The 20,553-nt window shown below is 41.6% G+C and overlaps 1 protein-coding gene across 2 annotated transcripts in view; it reads right to left on the bottom strand.

The window, feature by feature from the left end:
• BPIFC (BPI fold containing family C) overlaps nt 1-20,553 on the bottom strand; it is a 47,331-nt gene that overhangs the window by 19,615 nt on the left and 7,163 nt on the right. The window contains exons 3-11 of one of the 2 annotated variants that reach the window (XM_017536339.2): nt 19,496-19,624; nt 18,113-18,268; nt 17,923-17,986; nt 15,632-15,692; nt 11,036-11,127; nt 9,165-9,341; nt 7,632-7,685; nt 6,282-6,452; nt 5,244-5,311 (exon numbers count right to left, since the gene is read on the bottom strand). In XM_017536339.2, coding sequence (XP_017391828.2) covers nt 5,244-5,311; nt 6,282-6,452; nt 7,632-7,685; nt 9,165-9,341; nt 11,036-11,127; nt 15,632-15,692; nt 17,923-17,986; nt 18,113-18,268; nt 19,496-19,624 — 972 coding nt within the window. The remainder of the gene's footprint in view (nt 1-5,243; nt 5,312-6,281; nt 6,453-7,631; nt 7,686-9,164; nt 9,342-11,035; nt 11,128-15,631; nt 15,693-17,922; nt 17,987-18,112; nt 18,269-19,495; nt 19,625-20,553) is intronic. The other variant, XM_037741267.1, reaches the window with a different exon arrangement.

The following is a 20,553-nucleotide window of genomic DNA, read 5'->3' on the forward strand; positions in this document are numbered from 1 at the left end:
AGAGTATAATATTAATTACAGCTGGCTAGAGAAAGATAAATCAAGAGAGTAAAGATTTTTCTCAATATAGTTCTTAATCTCATATTCTGAAAATTGTGGCAGAAGACAAAGGAGCAGATACTTCACATGGCCAGGAGCAGGATGAACGTAGAGACGGGGAGATACTACACACATTTTTTTTTAGAGACAAGGTCTTGCTCTGTTGACCAGTCTGGGCTAAAGCAGTTCTCTGACCTTGGCCTCCCAAAGTGTTGGGATTACAGGCATGAGCCACCTTGCCCATCCTTTCAAGGGATTTTAAAGTATTGTGGCTCTAGGCACTGTGCCTATTGTGCCTACTGGAAGCTAATGAAGAAGTCAGAACTGCTTTGAAGGGGTTGGTAAATTTGAGTAAAGCCTTCATAAAACCTTTTCTCTCTGGGAAAACATACTGCTTTTTTTTTTTTTTAAGTTGTATTTCTGGACACGGTGGCACACGCCTGTAATCCCAGCGCTTTGGGAGGCTGAGGCCCATGGATTGCCTGAGGTCAGGAGTTCGAGACCAGCCTGGCCAACATGGTGAAACTCCGTCTCAACTAAAAATACAAAAATCAGCCAGGCAGCGTGGCAGGCACCTATAATTCCAGCTACTTAGCGGGCTGAGGCAGGAGAATCACTTGAACCCGGGAGGTGGGGGTTGTAGTGAGCTGAGATCGCACTACTGCACTCCCGTTTGGGTGACAGAGTAACGCTTCGTCTCGAAAAAAAATTTTTTTTCATATTTCTTTTCTTGGAAAAACAATATAATTACAAAGAAAATTTTAATGAAAAAAGAACCCTCTCATAATCCCATATCTTAACACAACTCTTCATTTTTATTTTTGTGATTTACTTCCTTGTCCAGATGCAAAGCTGTTTTCGTCTTTCAGATGCAAAGCTATTTTACACAACTAACGGCTGTTGGGTTTGTGCAGTTTTGTATTCTGTTTTTTCCATTTAACATAATTTTATTGAAAACATTTTCCATATGTCTACAATGGTCTTCATAACTACCATGTTGATTGACTCCCCGCTGCTGGTTTCTCAATTGTTTTCTGACTCTGCTTATGTCTGTTTCATTGCTTTCTTTTCTTTCTTCCATGCATTTAGTCTGGGCCACCTGATCTTTCTATAAATTCTCCCCCTTGTAGTCTGATTGATGACTTCAACTACCAGCTTTACAGGGCTGAGGAAAATAAGCTTTGCAGATGGTTCTGCTGAATGGCACTTAGTGTTGAATGATCTGCGTACATGGCCTGCTTGTGCCCTTTCACAATATATCACACGCATTTGACAGGCAGGCCACGGAGCAGATCTTGTTAAATTTTGGGTTCTAGTAATGGGATCAGGTTGTCAGAGTCTGGAGGTACCTTAGGCATGATCCAGTTCAACTTTATGATATTACAAATAAGGGAACGGAGATTCCAGGAGGTTAATAGACTTGATCACAGTCACGGAGCCTGTGAGTAAGAACTGGAAACTTGGTTCCTTAACTCCCAAAGCTTTATGCTCTTTCCTCACTAGCACCCTCTATGAATTTGATAAAGAAGAATCTCAGTTTATATTGCTGTACCATTAGAATGTGCCCTTCTATTACAGAATTTTATATATATATATATATATATACTTTATATATAAAATATAGGAAATATATTTTATATATTTAAATAAAACATAGTATTTTATGTATTTACATATAATGTTTCATCTATTTATATGTAAATATATAAATATTATATTAATATATAATCTTTATATAATTATATAAATATTCTTTCTTTCTTTCTTTTTTTTTTTTTTTGAATGGAGGCTTGCACTTTTGCCAGGCTGGAGTGCAGTGGCATGATCTCGGCTCACTGCAACCTCCATCTCCTGGATTCAAGCGATTCCCCTGCCTCAGCCTCCTGAGTAGCTGGGACTATAGGCACACGCCACCAGGCCTGGCTAATTTTTTGTATTTTAGTAGAGACAGGTTTTCACCATGGCCAGGATGGTCTTGATCTCCTGACCTCATGATCCACCCACCTCGGCCTCCCAAAGTGCTAGGATTACAGGCATAAGCCACCACGCCCAGCCTATAAATACCATGTCCTAGGTCACGACACTGCACTCTGGAAATATATAATATTTATGTAATATTTTATGTATTTAATTTATATATTCATATAAAAATGAAAATATATGATATATATATATATTTTGAGAGACAAGGTCTCACTCTATTGCTCAGGCTGGAGTGCAGTGGCATGATCATAGCTCATTGTAACTCCTGGGCTAAAGCAATTCTTCACCCTCAGCTTCCTGAGTAGTTGGGATTACAGGGGTGCTCCACACTGCCTTGCTGTTTTAAAAAGTTTTTGTAGTCTATAAATGTAATTCACCACAAACTGAACCAAAGACAAAAATCACATGATTATCTCAATAGATGTAGAGAAGGCCTTCAGCAAAATTCAACAGCCCTTTATGCTAAAAATTCTCAATAAACTAGGTATCAACGAAACATATCTCAAAATAATAAAAGCTATTTATGACAAACTCATAACCAATATCATACTGAATGGGCAAAAACTGGAAGCATTTCCTTTGAAATCTGGGCTAGATAAGGATGCCCTCTCTCACCACTGCTATTCAATATAGTATTGGAAGTTCTAGCCAGAGTAATCAGGCAAGAAAAAGAAATAAAGGGTATTCAATTAGGAAAGGAGGAAGCCAAATTGTCTCTATTTGCAGACGACATGATTGTATATTTAGGAGACCCCAAATCTCCTGAAACTGATAAGTGACTTCAGCAAAGTCTCAGGATACAAAATCAACGTGCAAAAATCACAAGCATTCCAATACACCAATACAAGACTTAAAGAGAGCCAAATCAATAATGAACTGCCATTCACAATTGCTACAAAGAGAATAAAATAGCTAGGAAAGCAACTAACAAAGGATCTCTTCAAGGAGAACTACAAACCACTGCCCAAGGAAATAAGAGAGGACACAAACAGATAGAAAAACATTCCATGCTCACGGTTAGGAAGAATCAATATTGTGAAAATGGCCATACTGCCCAAAGTAAGTTATAGATTCAGTGCTATCCCCATCAAACTACCTATGACCCTCTTCACAGAACTGGAAAAAGCCACCTTAAACTTCATATGGAACCAAAAGAGAGCCCACATAGCCAAGTCAATTCTAAGCAAAAAGAACAAAGCTGGAGGCATCACACTACCTGACTTCAAACTATACTACAAGGCTACAGTAATCAAAACAGCATGGTACTGGTACCAAAACAGAGATATAGACCAATGGAACAGAACAGAGGCCTCGGAGGCAACACAACACATCTACAACCATCTGATCTTTGACAAACCAGACAAAAACAAGCAATGGGGAAAGGATTCCCTGTTTAATAAATGGTGTTGGGAAAACTGGCTAGCCATGTGCAGAAAGCAGAAACTGGACACCTTCCTGACACCTTTCACTAAAATTAACTCCAGATGGATTAAATACTTCAACGTAAGACCTAACACCACAAAATTCCTAGAAGAAAACCTAGACAAAACCATTCAGGACATAGGCATAGGCAAGGACTTCATGACTCAAACACCAAAAGCAATGGCAACAAAAGCCAAAATAGACAAGTGAGATCTAATTAAACTCCAGAGCTTCTGCACAGCAAATGAAACAATCATTAGAGTGAACTGGCAACCAACAAAATGGGAAAAAATTTTTGCAATGTACCCATCTGACAAAGGGCTAATATCCAGAATCTACAAAGAAATAAAACAGAGTTACGAGAAAAAAACAAACCCATTCAAAAGTGAGCAAGGTATATGAACAGACATTTTTCAAAAGAAGACATATATGAGGCCAGCAAACATATGAAAAAATGCTCATCATCACTGGTCATTAGAGAAATGCAAATCAAAACCACATTGAGATACCATCTCACACCAGTTAGAATGGCAATCATTAAAAAATCTGGAGACAACAGATGCTGGAGTAGATGTGGAGAAATAGGAACATTTTTACACTGTTGGTGGGAGTGCAAATTAGTTCAACCATTGTGGAAGACAGTGTGGTGATTCCTCAAGGATCTAGAAATAGAAATTCCATTTGACCCAGCAATCCCATTACTGGGTATATATCCAAAGAATTATAAATCATTCTATTATAAAGACACATGCACATGTATGTTCATTGAGGCACTGTTTACAATAGCAAAGTCCTGGAATCAACCCAAATGCCTATGGATGATACACTGGACAGGGAAAATGTGGCATGTGTATGCCATGGAATATTATGCAGCCATCAAAAACGATGAGTTGGTGTCCTTTGTAGGGACATGGATGAACCTGGAAACCATCATTCTCAGCAAACTGACACAAGAACAGATAATCAAACACTACATGTTCTCACTTATAGGCAGGTGTTGAACAATGAGAACACATGGACACAGGGAGGGGAGCATCACACACTGGGGTCTGTTCGGGGGGACTAGGGGAGGGATAGCGGTGGGTAGGGAGTGGAGGAGGGATAACATGGGGAGAAATGCCAGATATAGGTGATGGGGATCGAGGCAGCAAACCACATAGCCATGTATGTACCTATGCAACAATCCTGCATGTTCTTCACATGTACCCCAGAACCTAAAGTGCAATAAAATATATACAAAAATAAAAAATACAAATTAAAAACAAAAGTTTTTGTAGAAATGGGCAACTCACTTTGTTGTCCAAGCTGGTCTCAAACTCCTGGCCTCCAGCAAACCTCCCACCTTGACCTCCCAAATTGCTGGGATTACAGATGAGAGCCTACAATATGGCACCTGGCCATGTTACAGGATTATATTCATAATTATTTTGTTCCCCATTTTATTGTTATATTACTGTAATGGAAAAAAGAAAAGACAGTACAATTTTTAGTAAAGTATATACTTTAAAGTTATCTGGCCCATTATAGGAGAGGTGCTTAATTGACTCATGTTCACACAATGCTTAACTTCACTTTTTTCTTTGTTTGAGATGGAGTCTCACTGTCACCCAGGCTGGAGTACAGTGGCGTGATCTTGGCTCACTGCAATCTCCACGTCCCGGGTTCAAGCAATTCTCCTGCCTCGGCCACCTGAGTAGCTGGGATTATAGATCACGTGTTTTCTCAATGGTCACTTTGTCTCTGGTCAGTTGATTCACTTATTGCTAAGGTGTCTCAGCAGTCAAAATGATTGATCTTACCTGTTCAGAGACAAGGAGCAGACCAGTCTTTGTCCCAAAATAACCAGGCCAACGCTGGTACTAGCAACCTACAGACGATAAAAGCATTTATTAAGATGAGTGACTCTGTCCATTTTGGCTACCAATAAAGTTTCCAATAGTCGAAACATTATAAGCCCAACTTTCCCTCTTAGTCTAAAGACATTGGAAGTCTAAAAGACACTGGAAATAAATACCTCTGAAAATCCTCTCTTGTAGTTAGGGAAACTACCTGCAAAGATTTTTTGTTTGATGATCTCCTTGGAATTCTTTTTTTTTCTCCTAATCTCTCTTCTCTATGTACGTGTGTGTGTGTATGACATTTTTATTAGGTTCATTATATTTTCCCTTCTATCAGGTTGCATTTGGCCTTCATCTGCTCAAGTAAATATGAATTCTACTTTGATTGAATTATTTAGAAAAAAAAAAAAAAAAAAAAGAAATCCAGCTCTCTATGTAATGGAGGTGGTGGGAAGAGCGTGCATGAAGCAGAGATTGGAGAGAAATTTTACAATGTATGAGAGTGTGAGTTCTGGCCTCCCATCCTGCCACACATACCCTTCCCTCAGCTCTGTCTTCACTGAGATAGGTCTTACCCTGTTGCACAGACTGGAGTGCAGTGGTGCAATCATAGCTCACTGCAGCTTCAAATTCCTGGGTTCAAAGCAATCCTCCCACCTCAGCCTCCTGAGTAGCTAGGATGACAGATGCATAACACCACCACGCCTGGCTAACTTAAAAAACTTAAATTAAATTTCAAATTAATTTTTTTTTGGTAGAGATAAGGTCTTGCTGTGTTGCCCAGGCTGGTCTCTAACTCCTGGCCTCAAGCAATCTTCCTGCTTCAGCCTCCCAAGACATTGGGATAACAGGCATGAGCCATGCTGTCCAGCCTCCATCCTCACTCTTAATCAATGTGTCATCCCCGCCCTCTTCAAACATTTAAAAGCTGCTGGCCTACAGTCATAGCAGGAGCAGGATTGGCATCTACAGTCTGCTCCACTATCTCCCCAGACTTACAAAGTCCATGGAAACGATGGTTTCAACTGTAGAATTGTTGGTTTGGGTGAGCATCATGATGGAGGCAGGGATGTCCAGGGTGAAGTTGCCTGGTTGTAGATTGATCACGGGAGGCTCTGTGGCCATGATCCTCACCATGAAGGGCTGGGACAAGATGTAGATCTCTGCAATCTGCCCATATTCCGAAAAAGAAATAAAGACTGTGAGGCATGAGTTGATGAAGGGAAATCACAAGGTTAGAATGGCCTGTGGTGACTAAATCTTACATTGTGCAGTTAGAATAGAAAATAAGCTCTTTAATAATAATAACAATTATACACAAAAATCAAACGATGATAACGGTTGGCAGTAACTGGACACAATACTTGATACTACCCACTGTGCCAGGGGCTTAATGTATTATCACATTTAATCTTCACAAAATCCCTGTGAGGCAGATTCTATCAGCATCCCTGTTTTATAATGGAGAATGTGAGTCTTACAGAGGTTGACATTCTCAAGGTTCTAGGGGAATAAGTGGTAGAACTGGGATTCAAATCTAGGTCTGGCCTGGGCCCAGTGGCTCACGCCTGTAATCCTAGCACTTTGGGAGGCTGGGATGCGTGGATCACTTAAGCCCAGGAGTTTGAGACCAGCCAGGGCAACACGGCAAAACCCTGTCACTACAAAAAAATAGAAAAATTAGCTGTGCGTAGTGGCTCGTGCCTGTAGTCCCTGCTACTCGTGAGGCTGGGGTGGGATGATCACTTGAGCTGGGGAGGCAGATATTGCAGTGGGCCAAGATCGTGCCACTGCACTTCAGCCTAGACGACAGAGCGAGACCTCGTCTCAAAAAACAAACAAACAAAAACAAATCTAGGTCTGTCTGACTCAAGATCCTTGCTCTAAAACCAGGATGCTACATGAACATCTCTGTCTTCCAGGGCAATCCCTAGCCTGTAGGTTCATTATGTTCAACACTTAGTGTGTTATGAAGGCACAGTATTAACAGTTGCTTTACTAAAGTTACAAGTGTGGACACTAATCCTTCCTTTAAGAATTAAATCCTCCATTTACATTAATAAAACCTTTATTTAAACAAATTATTTCAAGTGTGGTGGAACATTGTGGAAGGCACAGGTGATTTATTTTGTAAACTTACAATTAATACTCTAACTTATGTGCTAATTGCACTTCAACCTGTACTGTTGAGTAAATATTTGTGGATATTTGATACAGAGAAAAAACTCCACGAATAGACAGAGGGGCTTAAGCGCAGACCAAAAATGAATACATAGAACTCACAAGTCTTGCAGAAGTAATTGCAGTGGAGCCAAATACACTATCAAGACTCAAACCCTGAGCACTTACGCGGGAGAGCACGTTGCCAAGGCCTTGAGAGTTTTGAACAAAATGGTTGGAAATCTGGAAAATAAAGTCCATTATTCACTGTTAGGATTTTATCTGGATTGTCTACTCAGGGAAAAATGTAGTGTTTCCTATAATTTTCTGAATTGTGAAGCTGTTATGCCATAAAATATTCAGTGTTTAAAGGTGACCTATCATTTTATAGCCCAATCATAGGGAATCCAAGGCTCAGGGAAGTAAAGTGACTTGCCCAAGGTCACACAGGAAGTTATATTTCTTTTAATTCTGGGAACAATACAGTCTATCATTAATGACTATAGAGTGTTTACACATGAATTGTATGTATATAATTCAGAAATCTTTTATTGATACATATATATGTATAACATTCTCTGTGTGCATATTCTACAGTCATTAATAATAAGTCTTGTGTTATTGTCCTCACTTTTAGGGATTACTGAGATACACGATGCTTACATAATTTACCTTTGCAGATGCATGATTTTCAAGCCTGCAGCTCCTAGAATCGTCTAATTCTCAGCATAGTAAGGTAGCCACTGCTGCCACACTTACCATTTTGAACATAAGCATTACAATTACTTATATAATTAAGATATAGAATGAGAAGATTCAAAAAGAGATGCTCAATAAAAGTTTTTGGTTGACTGGCTAGAGACAGTGCTGTCATTATAAAAAGGAGGTGCATGACAGAGAATCAATGAATATCTGTATTATTACTGATCATTGTAGATAAACCAGCTGTAATTGAAATGAGGATAACTCTTTATGTTAGCATAATACAAGGAATAATGATGATGATGATGATTAAAAGCAACAGTTATATCGCACTTATTCTGCGTTAGGCATTGGTCTGAATGCTTGACATGTATTTAAACCTTGTAATGACCACATAATCTCTGAGTATGGAATTATTATTATCTGCCTTTTCCAGATGAAGAAATCCTGACACACAGAAGTTAAATAAAGTGAAATTACCTCTAAGGTCACAGGCAATAAATGATGGAAAGGGGTCTTGATATTATTTGACATTAATCTAGAACGGTGGCAAGTGGTGAAGTATCATGAAAAAACAATTTTAGTACAACTGGAAACCTGACAACTCCCCAGCTAATACATCTTGAACATCCATAATCTGAACATCTGAAATTCAAAGTGCTCCAAAATCCAACTATTAAATGCTAACATGATACTCAAAGAAAATATTGATTGTAACATTTTAGATTTTGGATTTTCGGATTAGGGCTGCTCAACTGGTAAGTATAAATAATGCAAATATCCCCAAATCTGACAAAATCTGACATCCAGAATACTTCTGATCCCAAGTATTTTGGATAAGGGATGCTCAACTTGTAACAATGTTCATTTCTCAATCCTTCATTCCTTCACTGTCTTGTTGGGAGTGATAGCCTAAAAAGGCCCAGGAATCGAAATTATGACATAAAAATCCTATAATAGGATACTTATAAAAAGGCTGAATGATGGTGCCCATTGACATCCTCAATTAACTTTCCTCACCTCTTTGGTGGAGAGAGTGACATTGAAAGCCCCAGCTGTGAAATAAGCAAATGACGCAGATTTAAAGAAATACTCGGCGATTCCAATGTAGAGCATGGAGTTGCTGCGTTCTGGGAGCACAAAAGGAACTGGTGAGAAGTAGGGGTCGACGAGGTTTTCCAGTGGGTAGAATACACCCTGTGAGAAAACAGAGAGAAAGACCAGTGTATTAGGTGAAAACTCAAATTCTAAGACTAAGAAGGTTGACCCTCTGAAGTCAGAATAACTCCAGAAGCTTGGGCCAAGCATGGTGGCTCGTGCCTATAATCATAGCATTCAGGTGTGTGGATCACTGGAGCCCTGGAGTTTGAATTGATTGAATGATTGTTTTCCCATGATCGACCTGGGCAACATTGCAGGCCCCGTCTCTCTAAAAAATACAAAAATTAGCCGGGTGTGGTGGCATGCACCTGTAGCTCCAGCTACTTGGGAGGCTTGAGCCAGGGAGGCTGAAGCTGCAGTGAACTGTGACTGTGCCATTGCACTCCAGCCTGAGTGATGGAGGGGGACCTTGCCAAAAAGAAGAAGAAGAACAAGAAAGAAGAAAGAAGAAAGCAGAAGGAGAAGGAGGAAGAAGAAGGAGGAGGAGGAGGAGGAGAAGAATAATTATTCTAGAAACTCAGTAAGGATGAAAAACTGATAAAGCCTTCTGACTCCTTGACCAGTGACTATATTTCAAAGCTCTGATGATTCTTGAGAATATTTAGGTGTCTCTGTTCACCCCAGGGTATAATCCAATAAGAATCCTTGTTCAAACTTTTCTCAGACAAAGAAGGAGGTGCATTTAGCTGGAAGGACACCTCTGACTAGTTCTTGAGGTGCCATGTAGTGGTATCAAACACTTGACCTTCAAAATCTGTGTCTGCTGAGTACCTGAGGAATCACAGAAAGAAGGACCCAAGAATCCAAATGGTTTAAAGCATTTTCTGTGGCATTTTTAGCACTGCTCTTGTTAGCTATAGGGTGTTATTACAAAATCCTGTCTTGTCCAACATTGAACTGAGTTGAAAGACTCTGGCGAGTGAAATATAAGCCAATATGCACTTTAAAAGACAATGATATGAGCTTTGGGGCAAAATTAAACATAAGCACAATGATTGTTTTTCTATGATCAGTGAACACTGTTTCCATGTGCTTATGGCCCTGACAGAGGTCAGCAGCTCTCAGTTAAATCCACTAACCTGACACTTAGGAAGAGAAGTGCCAATGTGTACTATCTACTGATGTGTTAAATTCCAATAAATGCAGACCACTCTACTTGCTGCCTCCTAACCTCAAACCTACTCCTAGAGGCAAAGACATGATACTTCTGAAGAGGGCAGACATATGTTGTACAAAACAATCATTTGCCTATCAAGAAAACATTCAAGAGTCTTTTGAAAAGGTATAAACATAAGGGAGTTGCATGAAAGAAAACTAAATTATTTGAAGAGTATGTATGTGTATTTCCTTCTGTACATAATCATTTTTTTTCTTTTTTTGAGACAGAATCTCCCTCTGTCATCCAGGCTGGAATGCAGTGGTACCATCTTGGCTCACTGCAACCCCTGCCTTCCAGGTTGAAGTGATTCTCCTGCCTCAGCCTTCCAAACAGAGGGGAATACAGGCATGTGCCACCACACCTGGCTAATTTTTGTGTTTTTAATTGAGATGGGGTTTCACCATGTTGGCCAGGCTGATCTCAAACTCCTGGCCTCAAGTGATTCACCTGCCTGGGCCTCCCAAAGTGCTGGGATTGCAGGTGTGAGCCACTGTGCCCAGTCCATAATCACTGTTTTCTAAATATTGGCTGTTGACAGCCAGGCTGAGGATTCTGAAGATGATAAAGTTACCTTCAAGTTCAGGTCAAGGTAGTTCTCAGTAATTTCTGGAGAACTGATTAGGGAGTAATCCAGCAGAGTGTAGTTGTCAATCTTGGTTAAAACTAAATAACCAACAAAGAAAAAAGAAAATCCATATTCATTAAAAGCATAGTATAATATATGAATGATGTTTATCTAGAACAATATAATTTTTAATTCTCTGTTTAAAAGATCAATTCCTGCTTTTCATGAGTAATACATGTTATCTTTTGAAAACCCAGGAAAAGTAGATAAATCAAAAGAAGAAAGTGAACACTTTTTCCAATCATATTATTCCGAGAGAAACATCACTACAATTTTGGTTTGCAGTGGTCCCCCTCATCTGCAGGGGATATATTCCAAGACCCACTGTGGAAGCCTGAAACCATGGACAGTACCAACCGCTATATATAATGCAATAAAAGGAACGTGAATGTGAATGTGGTTTCTCTTTGTCTCAAATTCACATTTAGATATTGAATATTTTTAAACCATGGTTGACCATGGGTAACTCAAACTGCAGAAATCAAAACTGCAGATAAGGGAGGACTGCTATATACCTTTTTAGGTACGCACGCATACAAACACACAAAAATGCATGTATAGTTGTTGTTTTTCTTTTCTTTTCTTTTCTTTTTTTGTGACAGAGTCTCATTCTATGACCCAGGCTGGAGTGCAGTGGTGCAATCTTGGCTCACTACCACCTCTGCCTCCTGGGTTCAAGAGATTTTCTTGCTTCAGCCTCCTTAATAGCTGGGATTACAGGTGCCCGCCACCAAGCGCAGCTAATTTTTGTATTTTTAGTAGAGATGGGGTTTCACCATGTTGGCCAGGCTGGTCCTGAACTCCTGATCTCAAGTCATCCACCCACCTCAGCCTCCCAAGATGCTGAGATTAGAGGCATGAACCACTGTGCCCGGCCCTATATAGTTTTTAAAATTTTTTTAAGGAAATTAGTACAAATACAAAACTTAAATCAACATTTAGCTGTACATATTGGGTTGGTATAATGAAAGACTTTTCAGTTGCATGTTATAAATTGCAGTTAGAACTTAATTTTTTTTTACAAGGAGTATGCATTACTGTTGTCATTAAAAACATTTCTAATAACAGATTGTGTGAGAGAAAATAAAATTCACTAAATTGGAGAGGTCAAGGAAATTCTTATGCATAGTGCTACTAATTCAAATAACTTTATGTGTTATCATTTTCAGAATAAAGCAGAAGTCAAGGGGACCAGGGTACAGTGCTGGGTGAAGCTCTGGGTGAAGTTCCAGAAAGCACAGATTTTAGTGTCTGAAGCTAGTTGTATGTGCAGTGACGTGAGGCTCAGGTTTCCCATTTGGCTTTGCAGAGGTGCTTTCCTGATCACCATCACATGTTCTATAATATGAAGACCTACTCCTTGTTCTACAGAAAGTTACCTGAGCATCACGTCTTCTCTCTTCTTGCATGCCACAGAGGGAGATGAAAAGCAAGAAAAGATGAAGTGTCTTGCTAAGATAAAGGAACAATATTATCCTAAGCCACCATCATTTTTATTTTTCACCTTTTTTTGTTTTGAGACAGTCTTGCTCTGTCACCCAGGCTGGAGTGCAGTGGTGCAATCTCGGCTCACTGCAACCTCTGCAACTTGGATTCAAGCGATTCTTCTGACTCAGTCACCAGAGTAGCTGGGATGACAAGCATGCGCCACCATGTCAGGCTAATTTTTGTATTTTTAGTAGAGACAGGGTTTCACCCTATTGGCCAGGCTGGTCTTGAACTCCTGGCTTCAATTGATTCACTCGCCTCAGCTTCCCAAAGTGCTAGGATTATGGGTATGAGCCACTATGCCTGGCTATTGCCACAGTTTTTAAAATGCTTTTAAGTCCTAAATCTGAGGGAAACAGGACAGTAATCATTTCACGGGTGAGGCGAGTGAGGCTCAGAGGTAAAGGAACTTGCTCAAGGAAAGCTAGAACATGGGAATCCTTGGCTATTTCTTTCTTCACTACATCTCTTTTCCTTTCCCTACATCTTCAATCTCTTCTATTTCTTTCATCCATCTGCATCCATTTATCAGTCTAATATATATATTTATTGAGACAGGGTCTCACTCTGCCACCCAGACTGGAGTGGAATGGCATGATCTTGGCTCACTGTGGCCTCAACCTCCTGGGTTCAATTAATCCTACCTCAGCCTCCCCGTAGCTGGGGATACAGGCGCACGCTACCATGCCTGGCTGATTTAAAAAAAAATTTTTTTTTTTTTTATAGAGACAAGGTCTCACTATGTTGCCCAGGCAGGTCTTAAACTCCTGACCTCAAGCAATCCTCCCACCTTGGCCTCCCAAAGTGCTGGGATTACAGGAGTGAGCCAACTGCACCTATATTTCTTAACATAACGGGCTAAGTGTTGTGCCTGATGCCGGGAGCACAAAGGTCAGTCAAAGTTCCCACACCCAAGGAAATCACAGTCTTGGCGAGGAGACAGACGTATCAATAGGAAATTATAATACAACATAGGAAGGGCTGATCTGAACTGAGCTCCTGATGGTCCTGCTACAAATTTGTTCTTATGTTCTTTCTCGTCTTGGTAAATGCTAAATCTTTTCTTCCAATTTTCCAGTTGCTGAGGGTTTTACCCACCAAAGTCACCCTTTACTCCTCTCACGACCCACATTTGATCTGTTGGACAAATACCACTGTCTTGACCTTCGAGGTATATCCAGAATCCCAACATGCCTTACCATCTTCATCACTCCGCCCTAGGCCGGCCAACATCATTACTTGTGTGGGTCACCGCACTCATCTCTTAAGCAGTCTCCTTGCTTTCGACCTTGATCCCCTTCCTTTCTGTCTATTTTTAGCACAGAAGTCAGACTGATCTCCTTAAACTGTAAGTTAGGTCACGCCGGCCTTACTCTTCAAAGACATCCCATCTTAGACTAAGGGGTGGACTTTGCAGTCCCTACACAGCCCTGAAGATCAAACCATCCCTTTTCCCCAATCTCTGGCCTGTTTCCCCCGACCCCCGCACCTAGTGTGTCCTCACAGCCTTCCCAGCACACTTGAGATATTCAGCTTCAGGGTCTTTAAAGTGCTTGCTGTTTCCTCAATCTGGAATCTTCATCTACATTGAACAGCAGCTCACTTTCTACTCAACTTGGGTCCTTCCAGTAATGCCACCTGCTCAGTGGTGGCTTTCCTGGTCACTCTCTCTAGAATGGAAATTTCTCTCCAGCTCCTCCACTGCTTTATTCTTCTTCTTACCACTTACCACTGCCATAACCTAGATTTTACTTATTTAACTTGCTTGCTGTCTGTCTCCTCCCACTAGTTCCATGAGGGCAGGTATGTCTGTTGCCTAGGAATACTGCTGCATCTCCAGCACCAAGAACAGTTCTCAGTCTATTTCAGGTGCTCAGCATGCCACTGGTGAATGAATGGATGGAGTGCAGAGAGAGAGAGAGAGAGATGTCCAAAGTATCATGTGAGCATAGAAGAGTCATAACTTTATGGAGTGGGGGTTGTCAGGTAAGGTTTCCTAGAAGAGGCTGTGCCTGAACTGGGTCTTAAATATAAAGAGGAGAGAACACAACATATAAAGAGGGATAGAGAATGGAAAGGATTAAATCCTCCAGGGTCTAGCACACTGCTGGCTATATTGCAGGTTTAGAAATGGGCACTCAACACATATCTGGTAAAGCAGTGGTCCCCAACTTTTTTGGCACCAGGGACCAGTTTAATGGAAGATGATTTTTCCTGGACTGGGGTTGAGGGGATGATTACACGATGAAACTGCTCCACTTCAGATCATCAGGCATTAGATTCTCATAAGGCATACGCAATCTAGATCCCTTGCATGAGCAGTTCACAATAGGGTTTGCACTCCTGTGAGAATCTAATGCTGCCACTGATCTGACAGGGGGTGGAGCTCAGGCAGTAATGCGCAGTTGCCTGCCCACTGTTCACCTCCTGCTGTGCGGTCCAGTTGCTAACCAGTCTGTGGCCCAGGGATTGGGGACTCCTGTGCTAAAGGAATGAAAAGATGGAGGCGAGAGGAAGCTTTTCCAGGCAGAGAAGACAGCAAAAGCAAAGGCAAGGGGCAAGGAGAGCAGTGGAAGCAGTTTGATTGCTGGGGCAGAGAAAGGCAAAGAGAAAACTGAAGTAGAGAGCGGTAAGGAGGAGATGGGGTGTGGTGAGTCTTGTGGTCCATGCTAAGGTGCGTGGACTTGATGCTCAGGGCAGCCACTGCAGGCTGAGGACCTGAGAATAACCTGGTCAAGATTAGTGTTAATCCCTCTGAAGAGAAGGGAGATAGTGCCACAGCTTGGGTTAGTGCTCATGAAAGTTGAATTCCTGGACCGACATCTCATCCCCTGGAGCCACCCCTCTTGCAGCAGTGAAGTTAGTTATTAACCAAAGAGTGCATGCCCTAAGCACAAGGCACGCCCTCCCATGAAACTTTCTGGGGCTCTGATTTGCAGAACATGAAGCAGGATGAAGAGCCTGAACTATACTGCCTTGTATAGCAAACCCAGAGAGCGCCAGCTTCTGAAGGTGGGAAGACAACCATCTGGAAAAGACAGTTCTAAGACTCACCCTCCAGTGTGCTGAGGTTGGCATTCAGTGCTTCGACTTCATTTGCAATAATGGGACATAGCTGGCCACAAAGGAATAAAAAATAAAAGTTACCATGTTGTACTGGAAACCCTTATTGATGGACCTAGACCCTGCAAACAGAGACCTTCTGGTTAGCAGTCATTATTCCTTTGGTCATCGAGACTTTCCCTTAAATTTGTTGGTGTCTATGGGGCTCATATTATGTAGGTATGGGTGGTATGTCACTGAACGCCAGCTCCACTTTGTAGCAACTGGGACTACACCCAGTCAGCCCTGTAAGGAGGGCTTTTCTCCCTGTGACGTGACAGGGCATGTGCTCCAGTCCGTGCTGTTACAGCCGAGGAACCTGCTGCTGGAGCTGCTGCATCTTTCCTCACTGCCGGGGGTGCTGCCAGCTTGCCATCTCCTCTAGGAGCAGCTGCATGCCCTGCCTTGAATGGTTAGAGCTGAAGCTTTTACTTTCTCCCTGGGCTAGGTGGAGAGCACATTATATCAGAGATCTATTTTGAGATCTATTTTGTTGCCACCTTTTTGGAATTTGAAAATTAGTCTTGAGTCAGACTGATATTTGCCTGGAAGGAAGGGGCATAGGTATCAGCACTGATGTGCCTCTTGTGTGCTCATTGATGTGCTTAGCATAGTGGTTTCAGCAGAGGCTTGGGTGCCTGGGGCCTAGGGTTGAATTCCTTGGCAAGTTACTTGTACTCTTTGATCTCAGTTTCCACGTCTGCAACATTTGCATGGGGTTAATAATTATATCCACCTCATCAAGTTGTTGTGAGTAGAAATGGAAGTAATTCATGTAAAATCGCCCAGCTCATAGTAAGCATTTAATAGGTGTTATCTGTTGTTGTTTTAGCCCCATTTCATCTTCACTACAGCCTTGAGAGGGGGGCATGACTGTCCCCTGATTACAGACAGGAAAGCCAAAGCTTAGAAAGGTTAAGTGAGTTTCCAGGTATTACATAACCAGGATTTGAACTCTGGTCTTGCACAGCTACACAGCTGTGGTCTCAGCATTCTTTTCTATCTTGCAGTGGCACAGAGAGAATCATGGAAGCATCTGTTATCTTCAAGCCATATATCAATTTCAGGCAAACTTAATTATTGGCTTCTGTGACATAACTCATTCTTCACTGGCCTCCTATTAGAGGCCAAAGGACCATGCCTCGATTCAAACAGGGGAATGATCAAGTCTGGGTGCTTGAGGATGACAGTGCGCTTTGCCAGGGAGTCTGTAATGTGCACATTCCTTGGCTCTCAGCATGTCAGGTAAGGATAGAGAAGGACCGTAAGGCTTCAGCATCCTGGACAGCTGTGCCACCGCCCAGGATGAGCTGCTTGATGCTTCTGAGTGTTGATTTCCTTGCTGACTTTTGCTAAGCACCTAATGTCTGTCAAGCACTGAGCTGAGCACTAGAGAGATGGAGATGGCCAGATACCATCTTTGTCCCTTCTTTTCCAGAAGAGTCTTCATTCTTTTCTAGTCCTCCTCATCCCTATTCTTATCTCCCCCAAAATATAGGTAAAGGGTTCCGGGAAGGTGTGGCCAGGATTGGAAAGAGAGTGAATAGCCAATTCCATCTTTCCCTTCTTCAGACACTGACTTCTGAGATTGAAATACTTACAGCTTTGGAAGGCATCTTAATTGATTCTGTTTTCTTAACGTAATCCTATTGTATTTCCTGAAAATATCTTTTCATATCCTTCATTCCTTACATACACAAATCCTACCTATACCTTAAGATCTAGTTCAAGTTCTGCATCCTCTAAAACTTATCTCCCAGGACACTTCCAGGCCCTATTTCTTTAAAATTTTCTCTGTCTCTGAACCTCTCCTGTTCAATCTAATGATCATGTAACTACGTACTAAGTTCAAGCACTCACTTAGTTATTGTTTCAGAAGCCCGAATTTGGTTTTTCTGAATAGACAAGTTTATCCCTTTTTCCTATTCCCAACAGACCCTAGTCCATGGTAGCTGGGCATGCAATAGGTACATAATAAGTAAATTCTTGTTGGTTGTTTGCCCACCCTGTGGTAAGAAATCTGAGAGATGTGCTGTTGTTTTCTTTATCTCTGCATCCCCAGCACCTACCACAATGTTTGACACATGGTAGGGATTTGAGAAACTGTTATTAAGTTGAAAAGGATACTTAATGTATGTGGAAGTGCCTTGGATAGTTCCTAGCACACAGTAGGTGCTCAATAAAAGTAGAATTAATTAAAGGATGACAGAACTGCTACTGATGGCATTTTACTAAAGACTCACCATTTCATTTAAGTTCTTTAAAATGGGTTTCTCCATGGGCTCAGCAAATGAGTTATACAGGACACTGGGGAAAAAATGAACAAAAGAGGTTACTTAGAGACCATACTCAGCCATTTATAAACCTTTCCTAGGCGATGCCTGAATATCCGGCCCCTGACTAGACACGGCCCAACCCGGGGCTCTCACTCACCTGAGTTCTCCGGAAAATGAAATGTGGGCATGGCTCACTTGGGCATAGCAATCTTGGAGCTTCAGGATAGGATGACCAAAGTCGTTTCGGGTTAGAATAATGATACCAGTAAAGTAGACTCCGGACAGAAACAGATCAGCTCCTCCTGTGTCTTGGCTGTTTAGAGAAAAAGTGCAAGGTTATCTAAGCCTGAGTCAGGTACAGAGATGGATCTTGTTTCTCTGATTACCCAGGACTTTATGCTCCTGGACTGCAGTGACTTTGTCATGTTCACCTCTGACTTCCTTGCATCTACAACAGGTAGGAGCAGAGTAGGTGCTGAATGAATATTTGCAGAACAGATGAAGTACTAAATATGTGAAAGCTAACAGCTGTTGTGATATTCTAATTATTTCACCCTCAGTGCTCTGGCCCTGGCAATGATCGAGCTTGTATTGAGCACCCTTCATATACAATGTTTGGGGAGAGAAAATAAAAAGTAAGATTGGCAACACTTTATTCAGGAGGGGCATAGATGAGAAAGTAATGCTTAGATGTAGTCTGTGAACTCGTTGAGGGAGTGGATTGTGTGTTACTTATTTCCATGTCCCCAAGACTTAGCATGTGGCCTGACACAGAGTAGGTCCTCACTATATGGTTGATGAGTCATTGAATAAATGAATGAATACATGAACCTGTGTTGCTGTGGGGGACATGTCATTTCTCTACAATCTATAAGACTGGAGTTCTTGAGATGGGGATAAATGGTATGTAGTAAGCACTCAGTAAACGGTTGTTGACTGACTTCGTGGATGAATGAATGTGTTATCCTGTGGCACCAACCAAGGCAGACCTAAACATTACACTCAGAATAGTGGTTTACACATCGTAGCTGGCCTGTAAAAGCACCTTGAACCTGATCCCTTTCTTCTATACGTACAAGGGTGCGAAGGCCTTCCAGTTGGGCTTGGGCTTAAGCTGACTACCATCCTTCAACCTTCAACCTCTGTGTGAGGTGGGAAGTCTCCATTTCCCATTAGTTACTCCTGCAGATGGGGAAGTGTATTCAATGACTGGCTCAAGATCATGCAGTGATTTGTGGGTGGATCTAAAATGCTGAGCATGCATCTGTTTCTCTGATAGTCAGGGACTTCTAGTTCTTAGAGAATCTCAAATGACATTTGATCATTGGCTCTGCCTCTGAGGGAAGAATGTTTCTCACCCCGATTCCCTAGCAAGGATTTCCTAATTTAAACCTCACCTGGAAAAAAAAGGCTTTTAAGAAAGATTGTTAATAGTGAGGAAAAGAAGCCCAATGCCAAAAACATTGGTGAATTTCTACATTTTCCATTTTTGCTCCACATTCTCCCAGAACAGCTGCAGACATGTCAGTGGAATACTCACAAAATTGGAGACTTGAATTCCCAGTCCGTGCTGATGTTGGCAGTGCCGTGGTTGGTTAGTGCTTTGATTCCCACCCCAGGCACAAAAGCCAGTGAGGTATTCGGAAATGAAAAGGCATTGATTTTTATACTGTAAAACCAAAAACAGAAGTTAGGGAAGCTCTTCCAGTACATTTCTTCATTCAAGCAAACTTGGGAACACGGTTGTAGCACTCTTACCACTGAGGCCATTGTGAATTCCTACAGAGAAAAGAATCTCCTGTCTGCAGGGCTGTCTCTGGGCACTGCCTCCTAATTCTCCTCAAACTCTTAGCAGGAAGTCCCCAAATCCATTTGCTGAGGGAAATAGGCAAGCTTAGAAATATACATATATATGTATAATCTTTCTTCTCTCTCTCTCTTTTTTTGTTTTTGACACGGGGTCTCATTTGTCACTCAGGTTGGAGTGCAGTGGAGCGATCATAGCTCACAGTAGCCTTGAACTCCTGGGCTCGGGTAATCCTCCTGATTCAGCCTTCCAAATAGCTGGGTCTTCAGGCATGTGCCATCACACTTGGTTAATATATTTTATTTTTTTGTACAGGCAGGGTCTCACTATGTTGCCCAGGCTGGTCTTGAAATCCTGACCTCCAGTAAGCCTCTTGTCTCAGCCTCCCAAAGTGTTGGGATTACAGGCATGAGCCACCTCACCTGGCCTAGAAACACATTTGTAAATAATCAAATAATCTACTTCTTTAGTTTATTTAAAGACAAAAAGAGGCATAACATTGCTACCATTATTTTTCCTTTAGCAGTTCCAGTGTTTCACAAAAGGGGTGATATTCGTATTTTGCACAGCACAGCTTTTTTCATAGAGGACCGTCCCACATTGCAGGACATTTGATGCATATGCCAGCAGTGTCCCTCCCCACCTGTCATTGAGACGATCAGAAATGTGCCTTCCTCCTGTTTCCAAATGTGCTCTATGTGGACAGTATCTCCGCTAGTGGAGAAACTTAAAGAATTGACCCCTAGGATTCTCTGGACTGTCAAAAGGGTAACCATGGCCGGGCGCGGTGG

This window comes from Cebus imitator, unplaced genomic scaffold (genome assembly GCF_001604975.1).
Source record: "Cebus imitator isolate Cc_AM_T3 unplaced genomic scaffold, Cebus_imitator-1.0 Scaffold97, whole genome shotgun sequence".
Taxonomy (NCBI): Eukaryota; Metazoa; Chordata; class Mammalia; order Primates; family Cebidae; genus Cebus; species Cebus imitator.